The sequence below is a fragment of the Anolis sagrei genome, chromosome 3 (assembly GCF_037176765.1).
Source record: "Anolis sagrei isolate rAnoSag1 chromosome 3, rAnoSag1.mat, whole genome shotgun sequence".
Lineage (NCBI taxonomy): Eukaryota > Metazoa > Chordata > Lepidosauria > Squamata > Dactyloidae > Anolis > Anolis sagrei.
The window spans coordinates 258,344,101-258,364,763 of NC_090023.1; the positions used below are offsets into that span (position 1 = coordinate 258,344,101).

Here is a 20,663-nt window from a genome sequence, read left to right on the forward strand (position 1 = left end):
TTAAATAAGAATAGGTTGTGTGCTTACTTCAGTTTAGCCACATGCTTTTTTTAAACAACTGTATGCAACCATAACAGAAAAGGACCTGTACAATCTAACTAAACTCCAGAATGTTGTTCAAGGTTTTAGTTACTCTGATTTAGAAAAAAAATCAAGTTACAATAGGTAACTTTTGAGAAACGAATTGTCTTAACAGCTGTTGTCGTTTGAGTGCCTTTGATATTTTGATGTTATCTCGCCTCATGAATCATATCTCAACTGCCTGTTCTCTCTTTTTTCTAAAGGAACAAATTCTGAGCTATCTAATCCCTCTGAAACAGAATCAGAAAGGAAAGATGAATTGAGTGATTGGTCATTAGCTGGTGATGACGAAAGAGAGAGCCGGCCCCAGCGTGACAGCAGAAGGCGGCCACCAGGGGGAAGAGGGCGCAGTGTTTCTGGGGGCCGCGGAAGAGGTGGCCCCCGGGGTGGGAAGTCCTCTATCAGTTCTGGTACGTAGTTTAACTGCGTGTTAAAATTATGCAGCAACACGTGTTTGTCAACAGCCTTGTGCTGCAGTCTCTTCAGTTGATTACATTGATCTGGAAATTACACCCAAGTGTGTGTACTTGTTGTTTAGAAGTCTTGATACCTCCCAAATTAATTACAATAAATCATGACACTCAGATAATTTCCTTTCTGAGTTGATGTCAGTTTGAAGACAGCCCCTCCCCCCCCCAAAAAAAATTGAAACAAGTTTTACTTTGTATTTTAAATTTTGAATAAACCCAATGACTGGCTGCTTCAGAATTTGCTTGCACCCAGAGATGTTTGGGTATACTGAGTAAGGTCCTTGGTGTGTCCTGCCTCTAGGAAGTCTGTACCACTCTGTCTCTCTCTCACTTAATAATTTCTCATTTTTTCTTTCAAGATCAATTCTGACATTCTTTAGTGCCTTCTTTTCTGGACTTGGCTGTTAGTGAAGTCAAGAAGTGGTTCCTAAGATGTTTATCTTGAATTAGACTACTATTTCCCTGTACATTAAGGATTGCTAGGTTAGGTGTAGATATAAAACCACCATTAAAAAGTCTATCACTAATGACTCTTATGTGATACTTGTTTATTTCTAATTTACTATAGTGCTGAAAGACCCAGACAGCAATCCTTACAGTTTGCTTGATAACACAGAGTCTGACCAGACCGCAGACACAGATGCAAGTGAGTCACATCACAGCAGTAACCGGCGTAGGCGATCTCGCAGACGAAGGACTGATGAAGATGCTGTCTTAATGGATGGGCTAACAGAATCTGACACAGCATCAGTTAATGAAAATGGCTTAGGTATGTCGGCCAAACTGAATGCCCACTGCCACCTTCAGATTAGAGCTACCTGTTGAATTTTATTAACTAGTTCTTTATTTCCTTTCTGTAGTTTACTCATCTTCTGCAGACTTCAATTCCATATTGAAACCAGAATACTTGGGTTAAATGCGATCTAGAAGGGCTGTACAGTATTTTCTGTTGAGTGTATTAGAGATTGCTTTTTGCATGCTTTTAGATGGGAAAAGGAATATGGCATTCAGCTGCCCAAATGGGTTAGAATGTATGTTTTATTATCCTGTCACTGTGTATACTTTACCATTTCATAGTGATGGGATGAAAGAATATATGTTGAACCCTTTCAGAAGTCAACCTTCCATACCATCATCTGCCATGAAGTGCAGTCATTTTAAAGTGGGATGGTCAGTTCAATTATACTTTTTATCTTGGGCACCGGTTTACTGAGGTAAACAAATCCAAAAATAACGTTTCTTTTGTCTTCCTCTAGCACTTGAGTGATTGTTGTTGAACCTTGTTAAATGAACTTTGGAGGGAAGTTGAGGCCAGGAAAAGAGAGAAAGTTTCTTGCTCTGAGGCTGTGATCACCAGATATTTTTAGAAATCAGTAGAATTCTTATATGTGTGGCTCTTTGGCAGCCATGGGCAAACTGTGGCCCTCCAGGTGTTTTGGACTTCCAACTCTCACAATTCCTAACAGCCCACTGGATGTTAGGAATTAAGAGAGTTGCAGTTCAAAACACCTGGAGGGCCACAGTTTGCCCATGCCTGCTCTAGAGCAATAGTCCACATTCTACATCTGAGAACGTCTACTTTTTGATAGCATTCAGTTTTTGCAAATGACATGAAATTCCAATATGATTGAATATTATAGTTAACTTGTTTTGATAAATATCAGATATTAAGTGTAGATTTAAGCTGTAATTATTTCAGTCCCTGGATTGTGAATCAATAGTAGGCTTTAACCATTCAGGCTTTTTCCATTGAATGTGTTTTGCATTACACATGGGAGTGCTAGGAAGACAATTTAATACTGACATGGTTCATGGCCAAACTTTTAATTGCAGATGATAGAGACAAAAAACCCCAGCGACGCAATCGTAGTCGCAGGCGTCGTTTCAGGGGTCAGGCAGAAGATAGACAGCCAGGTAACTTGAGTGGAGGTGCACCTCCTCAGGCACCAGCATGAAGGAATGCTCCTTGTCTGCTGTTTCTGTACTCCCTAAATATATGTACAGCTGCCTTTTGTCCATAATGATTGCTTAACAACTAACTTCAGGATGAACAGTTTGAAAACTGAACAGGATGAAAACTGTAGAAATCAAGGGAGAAATATCCATGGACGTCAGACATTCAAGATTATGCCTTGTTGAAAGGCAGTACTGCCCAGTATCTTCTGGCATCTGTTCTTAGTAATAAGAGATTCTAACTGAGTTACTAGTACTATAGGAAATAATCATCATGAGCTATCACTCTTTGCTGAGTGTTTAGTCTTGGTGGCGGTTCTATAAATGACTGTAGAGACCTATTTTTGATTTGCATGTTATTTCGCAGTGAGGACATCGATTTCCAGATGGAAGGTGGTCCCAACATTGGTTGGCTTGACAAGCCTTCCTCTTGACATGTTTCTCCCTTGCTCCTTCCATTCATGCTTCTTGGGGAATATGTTGCATGCTACCTGCAGTCCTGTTCTTTGAATCAATCTGATAACATTTGGTCTCTGAATTTTAAAATTAACAGGAGTCATGACTGAATTTCAACACTAGTTGCATGTTTTTGTTTGGTATTGTTTGATGCATTTCTTGTGTACTAATATCTTAATTTAAAGAGTAGTTTTCTCCAGTCCAGATTCTGGACTCTAATATGTGGATAATTGTCCTATATTTGTTGCACTTACAATAACTTGGATGCCGAGTATTCTGTGTGTTCTCTAAAATTTTATGCATTTTACTCAAGCAGTGACTCATTATAAGGTGGTATCTTTGCTCCAGACTCCCCTCACACAAAACAACTGGATAGCCTTTGAGAATTAAAATACATGTCAAATGTTAAAATGAGATTGCATGTCTGTACAGCAGGAAACTAGATAGTATTCATCAGCTAAATGCCACAACAATCAAAGATTTTTTTTCTCAAAATTGCAAGAATGATGGCGATTTCTTAATTTGCTTTTTGTTTTTCACTTTTGCAAGATTGTAGGAAGTACTCTAGATCAGTGGTTCTCAACCTATGGGTCCCCAGGTGTTTTGGCCTACAACTCCCAGAAACCTCAGCCACTTTACCAGCTGTTAGGATTTCTGGGAGTTGAAGGCCAAAACATCTGGGGATCCACAGGTTGAGAACCACTGCTCTAGATGCACCCATTACCATCAGATCTTCAAAGCTAAGCACAGATAGCTTTAGTAAATGCTTTGGAGACTACCAACAAATAGCAGGTGCTATATATATAGGCTATATTTCAGAAGGACAAACTGGCAAAGCCACTTCTGAGTAATTCTTGCCTAATAACATCCTGTCAATTTCACGGGGTTGCCATAAGTTGATGGGCAACCCGAAGGCACATACACAGGTACAGAAAGCTACCTAGCATTTGCTAAATCTTATGTTTTTCAGAAAGAGCAAATGTGGTTTGATTAATGCTGTGAAGCATCTTCAGAAACATAGATATAAATCCTGTTCTGATCGGAGTAGATGCACTGAATCACTCAACTGGATCTACTTTAGTTGGGGTTAACTTCCAGGATGCCAACTCCTGGTTTATGTGAACTGTTGTTAAATTGCTTGCAAATGTTTACTGCCTCATAATACTCTCTTCCTTTTCTGACCACATTGTGATATTTACTTTGAAATTGAGGCACTGTTGCATCTCAGGTTTCTCCCTACCAATCTCGCTAGTGTGATTATGTATGCAGCTATCCTTCTGTAGGTATTTTTTTAAAGAACTGCTTACAAAGAGCTTTGCAGCACCATTAGTGTTGCAAAGGTTATGTAAACTCTCTTACCTGGGTCTTACAGCCCTCTTATGAAGGATCAGAATGTCAGCTGAAAATTGGGAGAATGTAATTCGGGTACAATTGGTATTATACCTGTGCAGTCCTTTTCTGAAAACAAGAGTAATGAGTAGAATTCTCACATTTCCTAATGGTCCTTTTGAATTTAAATGATAAATGGAAAGTCCCTTAGAAACACATGATTATTGACTTCATTAGGACTAACTCTCAGTAAAGAGCTTTAGGATAAGTTGTCAAGTAATTTCACTGAAAAAGTGTATTTCTTTGAAAGCTACAAATCAGAGGACCTTTAGTACTGTTTATGGGAGTGAGCATCAGAATCTGTCTTGCTTGGTGGGTAAAGAAATCTCAACCTTAGAAGGGGTTCTCAAAATGGGCCTTTTGGGATTGACATCAATGATTTCCTGGTTTTTCAATATGTAGTAATTTTCAAAAAATGTTCTTTCCTTTGTAGTAACAGTTGCAGATTATATATCAAGGGCAGAATCTCAGAGTAGACAAAGAAATCTCCCAAGGGAAGCACTGGCCAAAACCAAGAAAGAAGTGGTAAGAAAAATGAAAATACGTAATGGCTTACTTATGTAAATACTTAATCCCCCCTCCCCCCCCCCCCCCCGTGACCACAAAGTAATTTTAAAACACTGGATTTTAAAAGGAGTAAGGTAAAGCTGATTGGGTAAAATACATTGATCAATTGATCACTACATTTGAAGGTGAACATAACAATTTATTCTTGTTAACTGTTGTTGATTTATGATGATCCCATGAATAAGTGACCTTCAAATCAAATGAATGCAGATTGCGTCATGGAGGAGGAAGGGTGTTCCATCAGCCGGGGAGCCCCCATAGAAGTCGTGGTGGGGAGGGGGAGATACGGGAAAGGGAGACCTTTAATTCGGCCTAGGGAACGTGGATCAACATTAGTAATTCCAAAGCGGTCTCCTGATGTGGTAAGTTGGTGTAACCAGGATGGCGGTCCCTCCGGGTTGAAGGTGGTGCTGTTGAACGCCAGATCTGTCAATGGTAAAACAGCTTTCATCCAGGATCTGATCCTGGATGAACGGGCAGATCTGGCGTGCATCACAGAGACCTGGTTGGATGAAGCTGGAGGAGTGAACTTGACCCAACTTTGCCCACCAGGTTTCTCTGTGCAGCACCAACCGAGATCCGGAGGGCGGGGAGGCGGAGTTGCAGTGGTCTATAGAGATTCCATTCTTCTGACTAGCGCCCCCATCCCGCAGTCAACAAATTTTGAATGCGTCCACCTGAGGGTGGGTGACCGGGACAGATTAGGGATTCTGTTGGTGTACCGCCCACCTCGCTGCACCTCAGTCTCCCTGCCTGAGCTAGCGGGGGTGGTCTCGGACCTGGCATTGGAGTCCCAACGGCTGCTAGTGCTGGGGGACTTCAATGTCCATGCCGAGGCCGCCTTATCGGGAGCGGCTCAGGACTTCATGTCTGCCATGGCAACCATGGGGCTGTCCCAACAGGTATCTGGCCCCACCCACAGTGCTGGAGATACATTGGACTTGGTTTTCTGCCAGGGATGGGAGGAAGGTGGCGGTGTTGAGGAGTTATCCATCTCTCCGTTGCCATGGACCAACCACCACCTGGTCAGCTTTAGACTCACTGCACCCCCTAACCTCCGCAGAGGTGGAGGACCCATTAAGCTGGTCCGCCCCAGGAGGCTTATGGATCCGGATGGATTCCTGACGGCTCTTGGGGAATTCCCCGCCACCTCGGTTGGTGATCCTGTTGATGCCCTGGTCACTCTCTGGAATAGGGAGATGGCTAGGGCAATAGACACGATCGCTCCAGAACGTCCCCTCTCAAGTAGCCGAGCTAAACCAGCCCCTTGGTTTACTAAGGAGCTGGCAGCGTTGAAGCGAAAGAAGAGGGAACTAGAGAGCGTGTGGCGTTCGGATCCGAGCGAGCCAAATCGAACACGGTTTGTGTCCTTTCTAAGGGCATATGCCGCGGCAATAAAAGCCGCAAAGAAGACTTTATTTGCGGCCACTATTGCGTCTGCAAAGAACCGTCCGGCCGAACTGTTCCGAGTTGTCAGAGGCCTGTTAAAACCCACCATGCAGGATGGGTGCCCTGACGACTCGGTAGCTCGCTGTGAAGCTTTTGCTCAGTTCTTTGCAGACAAAGTCGCTTTGATCCGCTCTGGTCTGGATACCATATTAACGGCAGTCTCTGAGGATGTAACACGAGCATCTGCTTGTCCGGATTTGATGGATTCATTTCAATTGGTTCAATCCGAGGATGTGGACAAGGTGCTTGGAGGAATGAGAGCTACCACATGCATCCTAGACCCCTGCCCATCCTGGCTTCTGAAGGAGGCCAGAGGGGGATTGGCCGAGTGGGTGAAGGTGGTGGTTAATGCCTCCCTTCGGGAAGGCAAAATTCCAGCCAGCTTAAAGCAAGCTGTGATAAAACCGCTGTTGAAAAAACCATCACTGGACCCCGCTCAATTCGTCAACTATTGGCCTGTTTCCAATCTTCCCTTTTTGGGCAGTCTTGGAACGCCTGGTGGCCTCACAACTCCAGGCATTCTTGGTAGACACGGATTATCTGGACCCGGCACAGTCTGGCTTTAGGCCGGGGCATGGTACCGAGACAGCCTTGGTCGCCTTAGTGGATGATCTGCACCGGGAGCTCGACAGGGGGAGTGTGTCCCTGTTGGTGCTGCTGGACCTCTCAGCGGCCTTCGATACCGTCGACCACGGTATCCTTCTGGGACGCCTCACAGGAATGGGTCTTGGAGGGACTGTTTTACAGTGGCTCCGCTCATTCCTTGAGGGTCGGTCTCAGAAGGTGTTACTGGGGGACTCCTGTTCAACCCCACAACCTTTGTCTTGTGGGGTTCCTCAGGGTTCAATATTGTCTCCCATGTTGTTTAACATCTACATGAAGCCGCTGGGTGAGATCATCCGGAGTTTCGGAGTGCAATGTCACCTGTATGCAGATGATGTCCAACTCTGTCACTCCTTTCCACCTGCTACTAAGGAGGCTGTCCAGGTCCTGAACCGGTGCTTGGCCGCTGTGACGGTCTGGATGGGGGAGAACAAATTGAAATTGAATCCAGACAAGACAGAGGTACTCCTGGTCAGTCGTAAGGCCGAACAGGGTATAGGGTTACAGCCTGTGTTGGATGGGGTCGCACTCCCCCTGAAGACGCAGGTTCGCAGTTTGGGTGTGATCCTGGACTCATCGCTGAGCCTGGAACCCCATGTTTCGGCGGTGACCAGGGGAGCATTTGCACAGTTAAAACTCGTGCGCCAACTGCGCCTGTACCTTGGGAAGTCTGACTTGGCCACGGTAGTCCACGCTCTGGTTACATCCCGTTTAGACTACTGCAACGCTCTCTACGTGGGGTTGCCTTTGAAGACGGCTCGGAAGCTCCAATTAGTCCAACGGTCGGCAGCCTTGATACTAACAGGAGCGGAGCGCAGGGAGCATACAACTCCTCTGCTGCACCAGCTCCACTGGCTACCGATTTGCTACCGGGCTCAATTCAAAGTGCTGGCGTTGGCCTTTAAAGCCCTAAACGGTTCTGGCCCAACCTACCTATCCGAATGTATCTCGGCCTATCAGCCCACTAGGACCCTAAGATCTTCTGAGGAGGCCCTGCTCTCTATCCCGCCTGCTTCACAGGTGTGGCTGGCGGGGACGAGAGACAGGGCCTTTTCTGTGGTGGCCCCTCGGCTATGGAACGCCCTCCCCATGGAGATAAGAGCAGCCCCCTCGCTGATGGTTTTCCGAAGAAGACTAAAAACCTGGATGTTCGAACAGGCATTTGGTTAATTCGGTGCAATTGAATGTAACGATCAAAGGACTGGTAAAATGGACGACGAAAACTGGATCATGATTTTAGTTAGGAGATGCACTGGATGGTTATTGATGTGCTAATAATGTGTATTGTGTTTTATGGTTTTAAATTGTATATTGTTGATTGTTGTAGTTTGTTGTAAACCGCATTGGGTCGCCATTTAGGCTGAGAAATCGCGGTATACAAGTACAGTAAATAAATAAATAAATAAATAAATAGCCTGTTACTAACAACTGTGGTTTTGATAGATCATCTACTTGCAGTGTCTTATTCGTTAACTAGCTCCTCCTAAAAATACAAAATACGATCTCAGTGTTTCTCAAAGTTTGGTCTTCCAGTTTTGAATTTCAGCTCCCAGAATTTCTGATCATTGGTCAAGCTGGAACTTCTGGGAGTTGAAGTCCAAAACAACTCAAGAACCAATCACTGCTCTGTTTCCTTGGAATGATTGAACAAAGAAGAGTGGAGAAGTTAGTTTAACTTGTGATATGGTTTTTTAAAAAGTGGTCCAGTCACTACTCCTTTCTATTTTTTCTTTCAAAAGGCAAAAGATGTAATTGAAGAAGTTGTTGTTCCTGAAAAGGCCATAAATGGTCCTGCAGTTGTTCCTGGAACTGAGCCTTCAAAGCTGCAGCACAGTCCTGAAGAAAGTCCTAGTACTGTACAAGAAGACGGAAATAAACAGGAAGAAGCTGTGTTGAATGGTGTTTCATAAACAGAGTTCCTAGTTTACAGTTCTTTTACATTACATTTTACAATAGTGCTTGTATAAGCTTGCCAAAGATAGAATATGGATTGCGAGTCTTGACACCGCACTTTCAGTTCCTCCATTTTGGAAAACAGAACAGGGAGGGATCCTGAAGAAATCCAATGTTGAACATACTTTGACACCTACTGTGTTATAAATATCATCAGATGTGCCTTGAGAATAGTATATGTAACATTTAAATAAAAACAAATTGCTGGCTATAGGAAATGTTATTTTGTTTTCAAAATATGGCAGAGATGTGGGGGGAAGGGGAATCCCTAACATAACCTTCTTTATGAAAGCATTAGCTGCTTTTGTTACATTTTTAATAATATGCAACCACTTCTTCACCTGAGGAAAACTAGAAAAATGCAGTCTAAAAATATTTTGCACTGAACTGTAATTTCTCCATTAGTTTAGTCTGGAAACTGGTCTGTTTTAATACGTGTTTTTTAAATGCTGTATGTAGTGGGGAAAAACTGCAGACCACTGGAATACATTTATTAAATTCTCAACCTGCAGGGATATTGGGTGACATTGGCAGTGACTGTTCTACATTGAGGCTTTGTTTGATTTATTTATTAAACTGTACAGTATTTAAAAATCAAACACAGCTTTAGTTAAAACATTTAAGCTGAAATAGTCATGTCCATATAAGACAAAACCAGAACTACTGAAAAGATCAATTTCCAGAAAGTTTATTCTGTATAAACTACATACGTTAGTCCTTAGAGTATTTTTATTTTTGTTTTGGTTGTTTGATGTGCAATATGTTTTTGTATGCTGGTAGAAAAATAAATAAACTTTGATCTTCCATTGGTTGATCCTTAAATACTTGACACAGTTATGAATTCATTACAATAATTTATTAAATTCGGAATCAAAACTTTTGCTTTGGTTAGGGTGCTGCCTCTCCTAATCCATATAGATCAGGTGACATGAAAAGGTACATCTTTACTATATGGCCTGTTTTTCCTTTAAAGGTTGGATGCCTCTGGAAAAGATTATTTTCTTGATCTCAATAATTTTGTTTGTATTATTGCAAATTTCTTACTGTACTGGGAAGAAATGCTGAAATCCCCTCCCATATCAGCGGAACTCTGAAGTAGTTCCCCTTACTAGTTTTCACTAAAAAAACCTTGGAAATCCATTCACAGCTTTTAGCCATGCTGCTTAACTTGACCTAGAAACTTTAGGGGAATGTTTGCTTTGTAGTGATATTTGAAAATTATATTTATTTATAAATAGGGTTTGATGTCTTTATACCACAATAACATTCTCTTTATCCTGGAAACAGAACTGTCGAATACAACATGATTATCTCATATCTGAATGAAATGTCAGATTTAATGTCCCATGTCACCTAGGGTGCATACACTGTTGAATTAATGCATTTTGACTGCTATGGCTCAATACTGTGGAACCCTGGGATTTGTAGCTTAGTGAGGCAAGACTATGGCAGAGAAGGCTAAAGACAGGGTAAAACTACAACTTGCATTATTCCATCGCATTGAGCTATGGCAGTTAAAAGTAGTGTCAAACTGCATTAATTCTATAGTGTAGATGCACACTCATTCTCTGTGCACTTTCTCCGTTCCTTTTGTGATTGAAAGTCTGCTTATTCTGGATGAAAGAAACTGGAATCAACATAGCTTTGAATTTGCTCATGTTTAGTTTCCTGATATTACCCTTCTAAAGGTTGCAGGGGAAATGGCAAATTAAGGTTATATTTAAGTGGAAGTGATGCATCAGCTTTCCAGAATTGAAATAAATACAGAATTCCTCCCCCCCTCCCTTTAAAATGGTCCACAATATGGTGGGGCAGTTGTTACTATAGCCAGAGAGCTGCTGCCTTCTATCATGTTCCTATCATTGACTAAGCCTTGATGGAGTAGAAACCATCTAAGAATCCTTTCCTCCCTGGAAGGTAGCCATAGTCTGACACCTGAGATGCTTCAGTGCTAATACTTACTCTGTGTAACAACAAACATTTGAGGCTATGAGAAAAAAGAAATTTATTATATTGCATTTGAGTCTAGCTCTGTTGCCTAGTGAACAATATTAGGAGTTTAATGCCTGCATTTGCTTATTTTCCTTCCAATCCTGTTTCTCTCTGGTTTTAGATTGTGAACCATGAGGCACTTGCTGTCTTTTTTGAGCTTTGGCAGCCAGCTAAGCCAAATGAAGTAATACAATAATGAAACATTTTGTCCTGTTAGGCCCATGAAATTGAAGATTTTTTTCAGGATAGTCCTGTAGCCTTTTTTGTTGATAGTATACTATTAGGGAAATCTGGATTGTATAGTCCTGGATGCGTGATTAGTGACATATGCAAAGCTTTTAAGGAGGACAGATCTGTAAGCTGGACTTACCACGGTGAAACAGAAGATAAAAACAAAAGGCTTAGTTGTATTTCTCTTCATAGCTTGGACAACTATAGAATATAGACTATATACAGAATTAGTGTTCAGAACGTAAAGGTAAAAGTTTCTATATTGGAGCTATAATAACATCCAGCTTTGCTTTTTAAAAAAATCTATGGTGTTATTCCTGTTTCTTTTAGCAGTTACTGATGTGTCATCTTTAAAAGTTCATAAAATGAGGGTAAGGATGACACAGAATGTGAAGTTGGGTCTTTCTTGGTGGAGAAAAATGCCGTTACTTGGAAGAAAATAGTTCAAATGCCTTGTGGGTCTGTCAAAGAGATTGCTGACTTAAGTCCTTGGTGTTTTGAAGAACGAATGGAACTAAACAAACAAAACCCCTGCAACAAATCTCAATTTGGTTACCCTAAAGATGATCTAACATTGCACTGAAATAAAACGATAACACTTTTATTGCTCAGAAACAGGGAAAGATATAGAACAGCTAAATGCATCAGGTTGAGATAAATTCCATGATAATTCATACAATTGTCATCATTTTTACCTGATAAATATTTTAAAATGCCACATTTTATCGAACAATTTTCTTAATCCAGTCCTGGATGTCAACATTATCTGCGTAAACCTTGACATCCCAAATCATAGCAGCAGGAACCTCCGATACCAGAGTCTGACTTAATCAAACTGACCCAATGCAACTGCTGTGCATGTGTCTAGCTGCCTTAATTCTTTTACTAGACACTGCAGATAAGATTTATTTTTGAAAATAAGGAGGATCACCTACAATGGAAGTCCCTCATGGCAGGTACCCTTTTCCCATTGCTCTTTGGATTATTTTAACAATACACTTTCAATCACTGATTAGGTGTGTCTTTTCACTTTTTAGCTTGACCCTCCAGCAAATCTTTAGCTTCGTTAATTTTGGCTGCCACATATGGAGATCCACCTGTTAGAAAGAAAAATATGTATGTCATAATCCATAAGAGGAATATTTGTCCTGTTTTTTGCTGAAGATAATATACATCTGTATCTGCCTAAAACTGATATAAAGCATAGGGTGACCTTTAAAAATGATTTTAGAGGATGCCTGGCACAAATAATGATGTATATGCAAAGTTCGTATTAACATAACAATGCTTTCCAAAATAAAAGCCTTTCCAGGCGCTGAAAAATCCAGAGAGGCCCCCAAAACTTCCCATTTAATTCCACAGCATAGCTGAATTCTAGATTAGAATGAAATCTCCAATCCCTGCAAAATGTATTTTGATTTACCTTTATCAGGATGGTTTAATAGCATGATTCGTCTGTGAGCTTCTCTAATTTTTCCTTTATTTGCTGTAGGACTAATAGATTAAAAAGAAAACCAAGATCAATTTAATCTTCGAAAGCTACATATGAAGAACTAGCAATCTGTAATAAGTTTGTCAGGTGTAAGTGATAGAGACAGATTATTTTTCCCAGCTAACAAAATGGCAGTTAATGGAAAATCGTTCAGTATTATTGTAGTCTTATATCAATTAAGACAATTGGTGTAAGACAATTGGTGTAAATAATTTGAGAGTTGAAATATGACCATAAAGATCAGGATTTGAATCCTCACTCAGCCCATGAAACCCACTGGGTGAAAACCCACTCTCTGCTTAGAGGGAATGGCAAATGTCTTCTGAATAAAACTTGTCAAGAAAACACTCATAAGTTTGCCTTATGTTCATAATGAGGTCGAAACAGCTTAAAAGCATTTAACAAGAATTTCTGAGCTACACAATAATACATAGAAACATCTATTAGCAGGTACACAGAATCCATTATACCTGAGCACTCTTTAACTATGTAAACTAATAGATAAAAGCATTTTTTTCACAGGCCCTATTGTTGATTCCCACTAGCACTGATACAGTTTGAGTATCCCTTACCAGAAATGTTTTGAGCCACCTATATTTAGATATGTGTACATAATGAGAGATCCTAGTCTAAACAAATAATTCATAAAACAAAAATTAAAATATTTTGGTGCATGAAGCAAAGGTTCTGTGCACTGAAGCGCCAGGAAGCAGTCAGTATATCAGCCATTGATGTGGACGGTTTTGGAATTCTGGATAAGGGATGTCCAACCTGTTTAAGTATACAACAAAATACTAGTTCTCCAAATCCATCTATTTGTTTATCTGGGAGCCTTGAAGATGGCTGTATTTAAGCAACAAACATTTACCATTTATCATGCATGCCATCAGTTATCTCAAGTGCCCGTGCCATTAGCAGTACCTCTAGCAGTCAGAGTCTGCATTGAATTACAGTTTGCTTGCTTCAGAAAGCCAGTAATCTTCAAAAGCTATACCATTATGTGGACTAGATTGTCTCCTCTTCAATTTTAAATTCAACATTCCAACCATGACAACATCTAAGGAAAGTCACTAAGGCCTGTTTTTCTGCCTCCCCCCCCCCCCCCCAAATCTTTGGAAAACAATGCTCTGATTTGTTTACCTCACTCCTAATATTAAAGCAGCTTCCCGCTTGCTCATTTTGGTTTCGAATCCTCCTCTGTAATAACCACTGAAGGCCTGAAATAAGATACACACCAGTATTAATAAAAGTGTTAAGCGATGTCATCATCAATGGGCAAGGAAATTCAAAATCCACATCACGAATTTTGGAAAAAGGATGGAAGAGACCATCTACATCTACACTACTTTGCAACTTAGTATACTACTTGCTGCTGATTCTCATCCTTCACTCCCATTTACTTTGGCCTTTCTTCCCCATTTGAGACAAAAACTGATAAAATGCATATGGCTCACTATAATTACAAACTATCTTCAACATCCCAAATTCTTGCGCAGTTAATTATTTTTGTTCACTGTCAAATAATAGATTTTTTTTCAAAAAAGTTGAAAACAATATTGCTGCCAAAGAAAATTCAGTAAAACAAACTCACAGCTTTGGGCAGGGACTGAAGAGCTTGCTTTACTTGTGGCTCCATTTGCTTCATTGCCTGCAGTGCATAACGACCTCAAAGAAAGGGAAGAATTCAAATTCAGCTACTTTGAGACTGATTGAGATGGTGCTGCTGGACAGCACGGCATTTCTAGGAGAGTCTTGATGAGACACAATGCTTCCAAATACTAATACAACGGGTGCAAGAGCCTGCAGACAGGTGCATACATTCCTCCCAAGTACTAAACTATCACTGATACCTCCTTTCCATTAGTCTTCCCAGAAAATGTAATTATTCTACAACCATTGCATGAATACATTTAGTGCTCTGGTTAATCCTGAGTGAAGATGGTGGCTACGACAAATCAAGGAAATCAATGTACACTACTTTCAAGAGTCCATAACCAAAAACAGTAAATGCGCAGGAAATTTTACACTTGTGGGTTAACCAACTCACCCTTCTGTAGAGTTTTCAGACTAATTTAAACTAGACAAGGGCTACATAAGGTCATTGAGTCCCATAAACTCGCATCATGTTTTCTTCTACTGCTGACAATAAAGAAAGTACTCCTGACAGCAGAGATACAGTTCAATAGATACCATAAAAGGAAACCTAAATTAAAGCTGGCATCCTGTTGATGTATTACATACGCATAAATACCCAAACATATATGTCTACTTTTCTAGCCATGGCAAAATTCCACATTCACCAAAGGTGGCAAAAGCAGAGTTTCATATAATGTGCCAGTGTGCAAATGAAGCCACTGTACATTGCAAGTAGAGATTAGTATTGAGCACTGCAAACATGCATTTTGTATTTGTTTGCATGTTTATTTGTGTACTGTTCACTAATGTGCCATCATTACATAACCCTGTGAGTGTAGTCACACTGTCTTCTTTGTGCAGGATCTTTTTTAAAGTGTAATTGTGAGGATTTTTTTAAAAGAAATGATCCCACTTAGAGAACTAATTATTTCATATACTAAGTGCCATAGATCCTTGAATCACACCCTGTACCAGGAGACTGCTTACTTCCTTGCCTTTACCACTTTTTACTACTAAATCAGAGATACCACCTATAAACTATGTTGAGCAATATAAAAAAACAAAGGTAGTTGGTTTACAGCAATAAAACTCAATTCTCAAAAATAGCTAAAAACCCACCAGTTCCAAGGAGAACAGTCGTTGGAATTACACACCTCAACAGACATATATACCACAACAAAGATCACAATTAAAAAGGAGTACAAATTCAAAGACCCCCGGGAGACAACAGTTTTGGGTTTACATAGTTTTATATTGAACATCTTTTTCCTAACATAGTATCTAACTCAAGGCATAGAAAATGGCATACATTAAAATAAATTGGTAGACAAATGAAAAGAGGTCAATAGCAAGAGTCACTAAAAATGTACAGATTTGGCACTTAGCCATTGCTTTTGCACCAAAGTAGCCCTTGGAGGCTAGCAGGCCAGTCCTCACTGGACTATATGGTGTTTTGTTCAACCCAGGGAGAAATAAATCATGGAGTCCAAATACAAACCTGCATATCCAGCAGCAGCTATTGTCAGACCAACCGCTATCATAGTACTAGCCTACAAAAAGAAAGGGAAGGGGACAAGCAATACCATAAAATGAAAAGTAGCATATTTCCATACATACCATATAAATACTATTGGGACTCAGATGATTTGGAGTATCAAAACCATTGCCTTGCATAATCTGGTTGTATATCACAAGAGAAGATTCTACTCTAAAGAGTTTTTGGCTTTTCTTTGAAAGGCCATGCTTTTCTAAGTTACGATCTCCAAAAGATGTTTTTCCAAAAGGTTATGAATGCTGCCATTTTCCAAAATACATGTCTTATTATTTGTTGGCTGAACGTTATTGGCCACCCAGAGTTCCCATTGCGGAGATAGGACGGGATACAAATAAAGTTTATTATGTGTTTTCCGGGCAGTATGGTCATGTTCCAGAAACATTCTCCCCTGACGTTTTGCCCACATCTATGGCAGGCATCCTCAGAGATTGTGAGGCCAGAACATCTGAGGATGTCTGCCATAGATGTGGGCGAAACACAAAGAAGGAGCCTCCACCACACTCCGAGGCAGAGAGTTCCACTGCTGAACGGCTCTCACAGTCAGGAAGTTCTTCCTAATGTTCAGATGGAATCTCCTCTCTTATAGTCTGAAGCCATTGTTCCACGTCCTAGTCTCCAGGGCAGCGGAAAACAAGCTTACTCCCTCCTCCCTATGACTTCCTCTCACGTATTTATACATGGCTATCATGTCTCCCCTCAACCTTCTCTTCTTCAGGCTAAACATGCCCAGCTCTTTAAGCAGCTCCTCATAGGACTTGTTCTCCAGACCCTTGATCATTTTAGTTGCCCTCCTCTGGACACATTCCAGCTTGTCAATATCTCTCTTCAATTGTGGTGCCCAGAACTGGACACAATATTCCAGGTGTGGTCTAACCAAGGCTGAATAGAGGGGTAGCATGACTACCCTAGATCTAGACACTATGCTCCTATTGATGCAGGCCAAAATCCCATTGGCTTTTTTTGCCACCACATCACGTTGTTGGCTCATGTTTAACTTGGTGTCTAGTCTCCAGGGCAGCAGGAAACAAGCTTGCTCCCTCCTCCCTGTGGCTTCCTCTCACATATTTATACATGGCTATCATGTCTCCTCTCAGCCTTTTCTTCTTCAGGGTAAACATGCCCAGCTCTTTAAGCCGCTCCTCATAGGGCTTGTTCTCCAGACCCTTGATCCAATAAATAAACTAGAAAAGATCATAATGCAAGGGAAAGTAATAGGAAAAGACGAAGGCCACGTTCCAAATAGGCAGGATGCAATCAGGAAAACACAGGCCTGAGTCTGCAGGACAGATATCATAAAAGGTAAAGGTTGTCCCCTGACATTAAGTCCAGTCATGTCTGACTCTGGGGTGTGCTGCTCATCTCCATTTCTAAGCCGAAGAGCCGGCGTTGTCCGTAGACACCTCCAAGGTGGAGCCCCCGTGGCGCAGTGGGTTAAACCCCTGAGCCGGCAGGACTGAAGACCGACAGGTTGCAGGTTCAAATCCGGGGAGAGGCGAATGAGCTACCTTTATTTCTCATGTGGGGACATGAGAGAAGCCTCCCACAAGGATGATAAAAACATCAAATCATCCCCTGGGCAATGTCCCTGCAGACGGCCAGTTCTCTCACATCAGAAGGGACTTGCAGTTTCTCAAGTCGCTCCTGACACGACCGAAAATAAACAAAAAGAAAAACCTCCAAAGTCATGTGGCCGGCATGACTGCATGGAGCGCTGTTACCTTCCCGCCGGAGCGGTACCTATTGATCTACTCACATTTGCATGTTTTCAAACTGCTAGGTTGGCAGAAGCTAGGGCTAACAGCAGGAGCTCATGCTGCTCCCTGGAATCGAACCTGAAACCTTTCGGTCAACAATGCACTGCGCCCACCGGGGATGTCATAATATTTTGCACTGGTCATTTAATATATATTATAAGTAACCCCTTTTCTTCCTCTCTTTTTATATATATATATATATATATATATATATATATATATATATATATATATATGTATGTGTGTGTGTGTCAAGGGGATATTTTTCAGTATGATATCACACATATACATGCATAGCAATGTTGTTTATGGTTCAGGGAAGGCAACCATTACTCCTTAACCTGGATATGAAAAGTGAAAGGAAAAAAATTGAGAATTTAGGAATTATGACCATGACCAATGTATTGTAAGGCTTTCATGGCCAGAATCACTGGGTTGTTGTGTTCCCCGGGCTGTAAGGGGCCATTTTTTTCAGAAGCATTCTCTCCTGACATTTCGCCCACATCTATGGCAGGCATCCTCAGAGGTTGTGAGGCCTCAGGCCCCTTCCTTTTGCCCCTCAGCCGCTTAAGCGAAACGTCAGGAGAGAATGCTTCTAAAGCATGGCCCATACAGACCAGAAAACACACAACCCCATGACCATGACCCTTTCTCCTGTCGAAGGCCCACCAAAAGCCCACTCACCATGTCCCCCGAGTCCCGTGGAGGAGAGGGAGCAGCCCCTCCGCTCCCCTCTCTCCCTTCCTGCAAGACCCTTGGCTCTCCTCTGAAGAGAGCCGTAAAGCGAGCGTCGTAAAGGCAGCCTCAGTTCAGCCTCCCCCTCTGGAGCGCCGCCGTAAAGCGAGCGCAGGCCTCGCGGGCGTCGTAAAAAAAAGAAAGAAAGCAGCCACGCCCTCTTCTCCTCCTTTCTCTTCAGTGTGTTGTTTTGAGCGGGAATCTGAGGAAGGAGAGATTATTGTTGCCTTTGAGCCAGTTTGAGAGCAAAGGAAAAGCCACAAATTCTTTTTTTCTTTCTAGTAACTTCAGCCACCACCTCTCTAGTGATATAATCCTTAAAAATCTAATATTCTTTTACCTTTGGTGATTTTACCTCAGAAAACCAGTCATTTTACCTCAAGCAGTACCTCTCTGATGATTTTAACTCCGAGAACTAGTAATTTTACCTCAAGCAATACTTCTCTAGTGATTTTACCTCAGACAATCAGTAATTATATCTCAAGCAATACCTCTTCAGTGATTTTACCTCAGAAACTAGTACTTTTACCTCAAGCAATACCTGTCTGGTAATTTTACCTCATAAAACTAGTGATTTCACTTCAAGCAGTACCTCTCTAGTGATTTTGCCTCAGAGAATTTGTATTTTTACCTCAAGCAATACCTGTCTGGTGAGTTTACCCCAGAAAACTAGTGATTTCACTTCAAGCAGTACCTCTTGATTTTAACTGAGAATTAGTAATTTTACCTCAAAGCAATACCTCTCTAGTGATTTTGCCTCAGAGAATTTGTATTTTTACCTCAAGCAATACCTCTAGTGATTTTACCTCAGAGAACTAGCATTTTTACTTCAAGCCAGGCATGTAGCCGGGGTGGGGGGGGGGTGGGCTTGGGGGCTTCAGCCCCCCCCCCCCCGAAATTCTGATGGTGGTCTGCGAGATGGCCTTACTGCTACATTATTTAAACTGTTATGTTTATTCATATCATGATCTGATCACCATGCTCAATATTTCCCATATGCATGGGGGTATTGGGGTAACGATACAAAAGGCTTGCTAGGGTAGACCCTCTTTCACTCAGACTCAGCCTTTACCCCGAACCAAACTCAGCCCCCCCCCCCCCCCAAGCAAAATCCTGGCTACAGGCCTGCTAGTGATTTTACTTCAAGCAGTACCTCTCCTGATTTTAACTGAGAATTAGTAATTTTACCTCAAAGCACTACCTCTCTAGTGATTCTACTTCTCAGAGAACTACCTAAAGCAATACCTCTCTAGTGATTTTACCTTCAAGAATTAGTAATTGTACCTCAAGCAATACCTCTCTAGTGATTTTACCTTCGAGAATTAGTAATTGTACCTCAAGCAATACCTCTCTAGTGATTTTACCTCCGAGAACTAGTAATTTTATCTCAAGCAATACCTCTCTAGTGATTTTACCTCCGAGAACTAGTAATTTTACCTCAAGCCAGGCTCATAGCCGGCTGGTCAGTGAGAAGGACTTGCTGCTACATTATAAACTGATGTTTATTCATATCATGATATGATCACCATGCTCAATATATCCCATATGCATGGGGGTATTGGGGTAACGATACTAAAGGTTTGCTAGGGTAGATCCTGAGCCCCCCACCCCCAAAGATCAAAATCCTGGCTACGGGCCTGCCTCAAGCAATACCTCTCTAGTGATTTTACCTCCGAGAACTAGTAATTTTACCTCAAGCAATACCTCTAGCGATTTTACTTCAGAAAACTAGTAATTCTACCCCAAGCAATACCTCTCTAGTGAATTTACATTCGAGAACTAGTAATATTACCTCAAGCAATATCACTCCAGGGATTTTACCTCAGGGAACTAGTAATGTTACCTCAAGCAATACCACTCCAGTGATTTTACTTCAGAGAACTTGTAATTTTACCTCAAGTAATACCTCTCTAGTTATTTTACCTCAGAAACTAGTACTTTTACCTCAAGCAATACCTGTCTGGTAATTTTACCTTGGAAAACTAGTAATTTTACCTCAAGTAATAACTCATTAGTAATTTTAGTCAGAGAACTCTAGTAATTTTACCTAAAGCAAAAGTCTAGTAATTTTACCTCAGAGAACTCTAGAATTTTAACTCAGACAATACCTCTCTAGTAATTTACTTCAGAGAATGCCTCTCTGGTCATTTTATCCCAGAAAACGCCTTTCTAGTACTTTTTAAGTTCCTCAAGTATGAATCTAGCTAACTTCTCACGTTGTATTTGTGTCTATGCCTTCAAACTGCCAGTGGACTTATGGTGACCCCATTAATTTCATGGGGTTTTCTTAGGCAAGGAATATTTAAGAGGTAGTTTTGCCAATTCCTTTCTTTGGGAAGCGGGACCAG

General features: G+C 41.3%; 2 protein-coding genes across 4 annotated transcripts in view; one reads left to right on the top strand and one right to left on the bottom strand.

Annotated features, from left to right (window-relative positions):
* FXR1 (FMR1 autosomal homolog 1) overlaps positions 1-9,750 on the top strand; it is a 44,637-nt gene extending 34,887 nt beyond the window's left edge. The window contains exons 13-17 of one of the 2 annotated variants that reach the window (XM_060767456.2): positions 285-491; positions 1,120-1,320; positions 2,385-2,465; positions 4,783-4,874; positions 8,708-9,750. In XM_060767456.2, the coding sequence (XP_060623439.2) occupies positions 285-491; positions 1,120-1,320; positions 2,385-2,465; positions 4,783-4,874; positions 8,708-8,878 (752 nt within the window). In that variant the 3' untranslated portion in view covers positions 8,879-9,750. The remainder of the gene's footprint in view (positions 1-284; positions 492-1,119; positions 1,321-2,384; positions 2,466-4,782; positions 4,875-8,707) is intronic. The other variant, XM_060767457.2, reaches the window with a different exon arrangement.
* Positions 9,751-11,729: 1,979 nt separating this feature from the next.
* Positions 11,730-18,380, bottom strand: DNAJC19 (DnaJ heat shock protein family (Hsp40) member C19). 2 transcript variants are annotated; one of them, XM_060767454.2, is made up of 6 exons: positions 18,265-18,353; positions 15,770-15,821; positions 14,228-14,301; positions 13,777-13,853; positions 12,568-12,638; positions 11,730-12,241 (listed from the first exon to the last, which is right to left on the bottom strand). In XM_060767454.2, exons 1-6 carry the CDS (start codon positions 18,265-18,267, stop codon positions 12,171-12,173), a joined length of 348 nt encoding a protein of 115 aa, XP_060623437.2. In that variant the 5' UTR covers positions 18,268-18,353; the 3' UTR covers positions 11,730-12,170. The 2 variants fall into 2 exon arrangements, with proteins under 2 accessions (XP_060623437.2, XP_060623438.2); XM_060767455.2 differs by lacking the exon at positions 15,770-15,821 and having other exon boundaries at positions 18,265-18,380.
* Between the last annotated feature and the right edge of the window lie 2,283 nt (positions 18,381-20,663).

Excerpts from the sequence above, each read along its gene's own strand:
- DNAJC19 (XM_060767454.2), bottom strand. Across the intron at positions 13,854-14,227 it reads TTCAGTCCCTGCCCAAAGCT|GCCTTCAGTGGTTATTACAG; the intron begins GTGAGTTTGTTT and ends ATCTTATTTCAG. Across the intron at positions 12,242-12,567 it reads ATTAAACCATCCTGATAAAG|GTGGATCTCCATATGTGGCA; the intron begins GTAAATCAAAAT and ends TCTTTCTAACAG.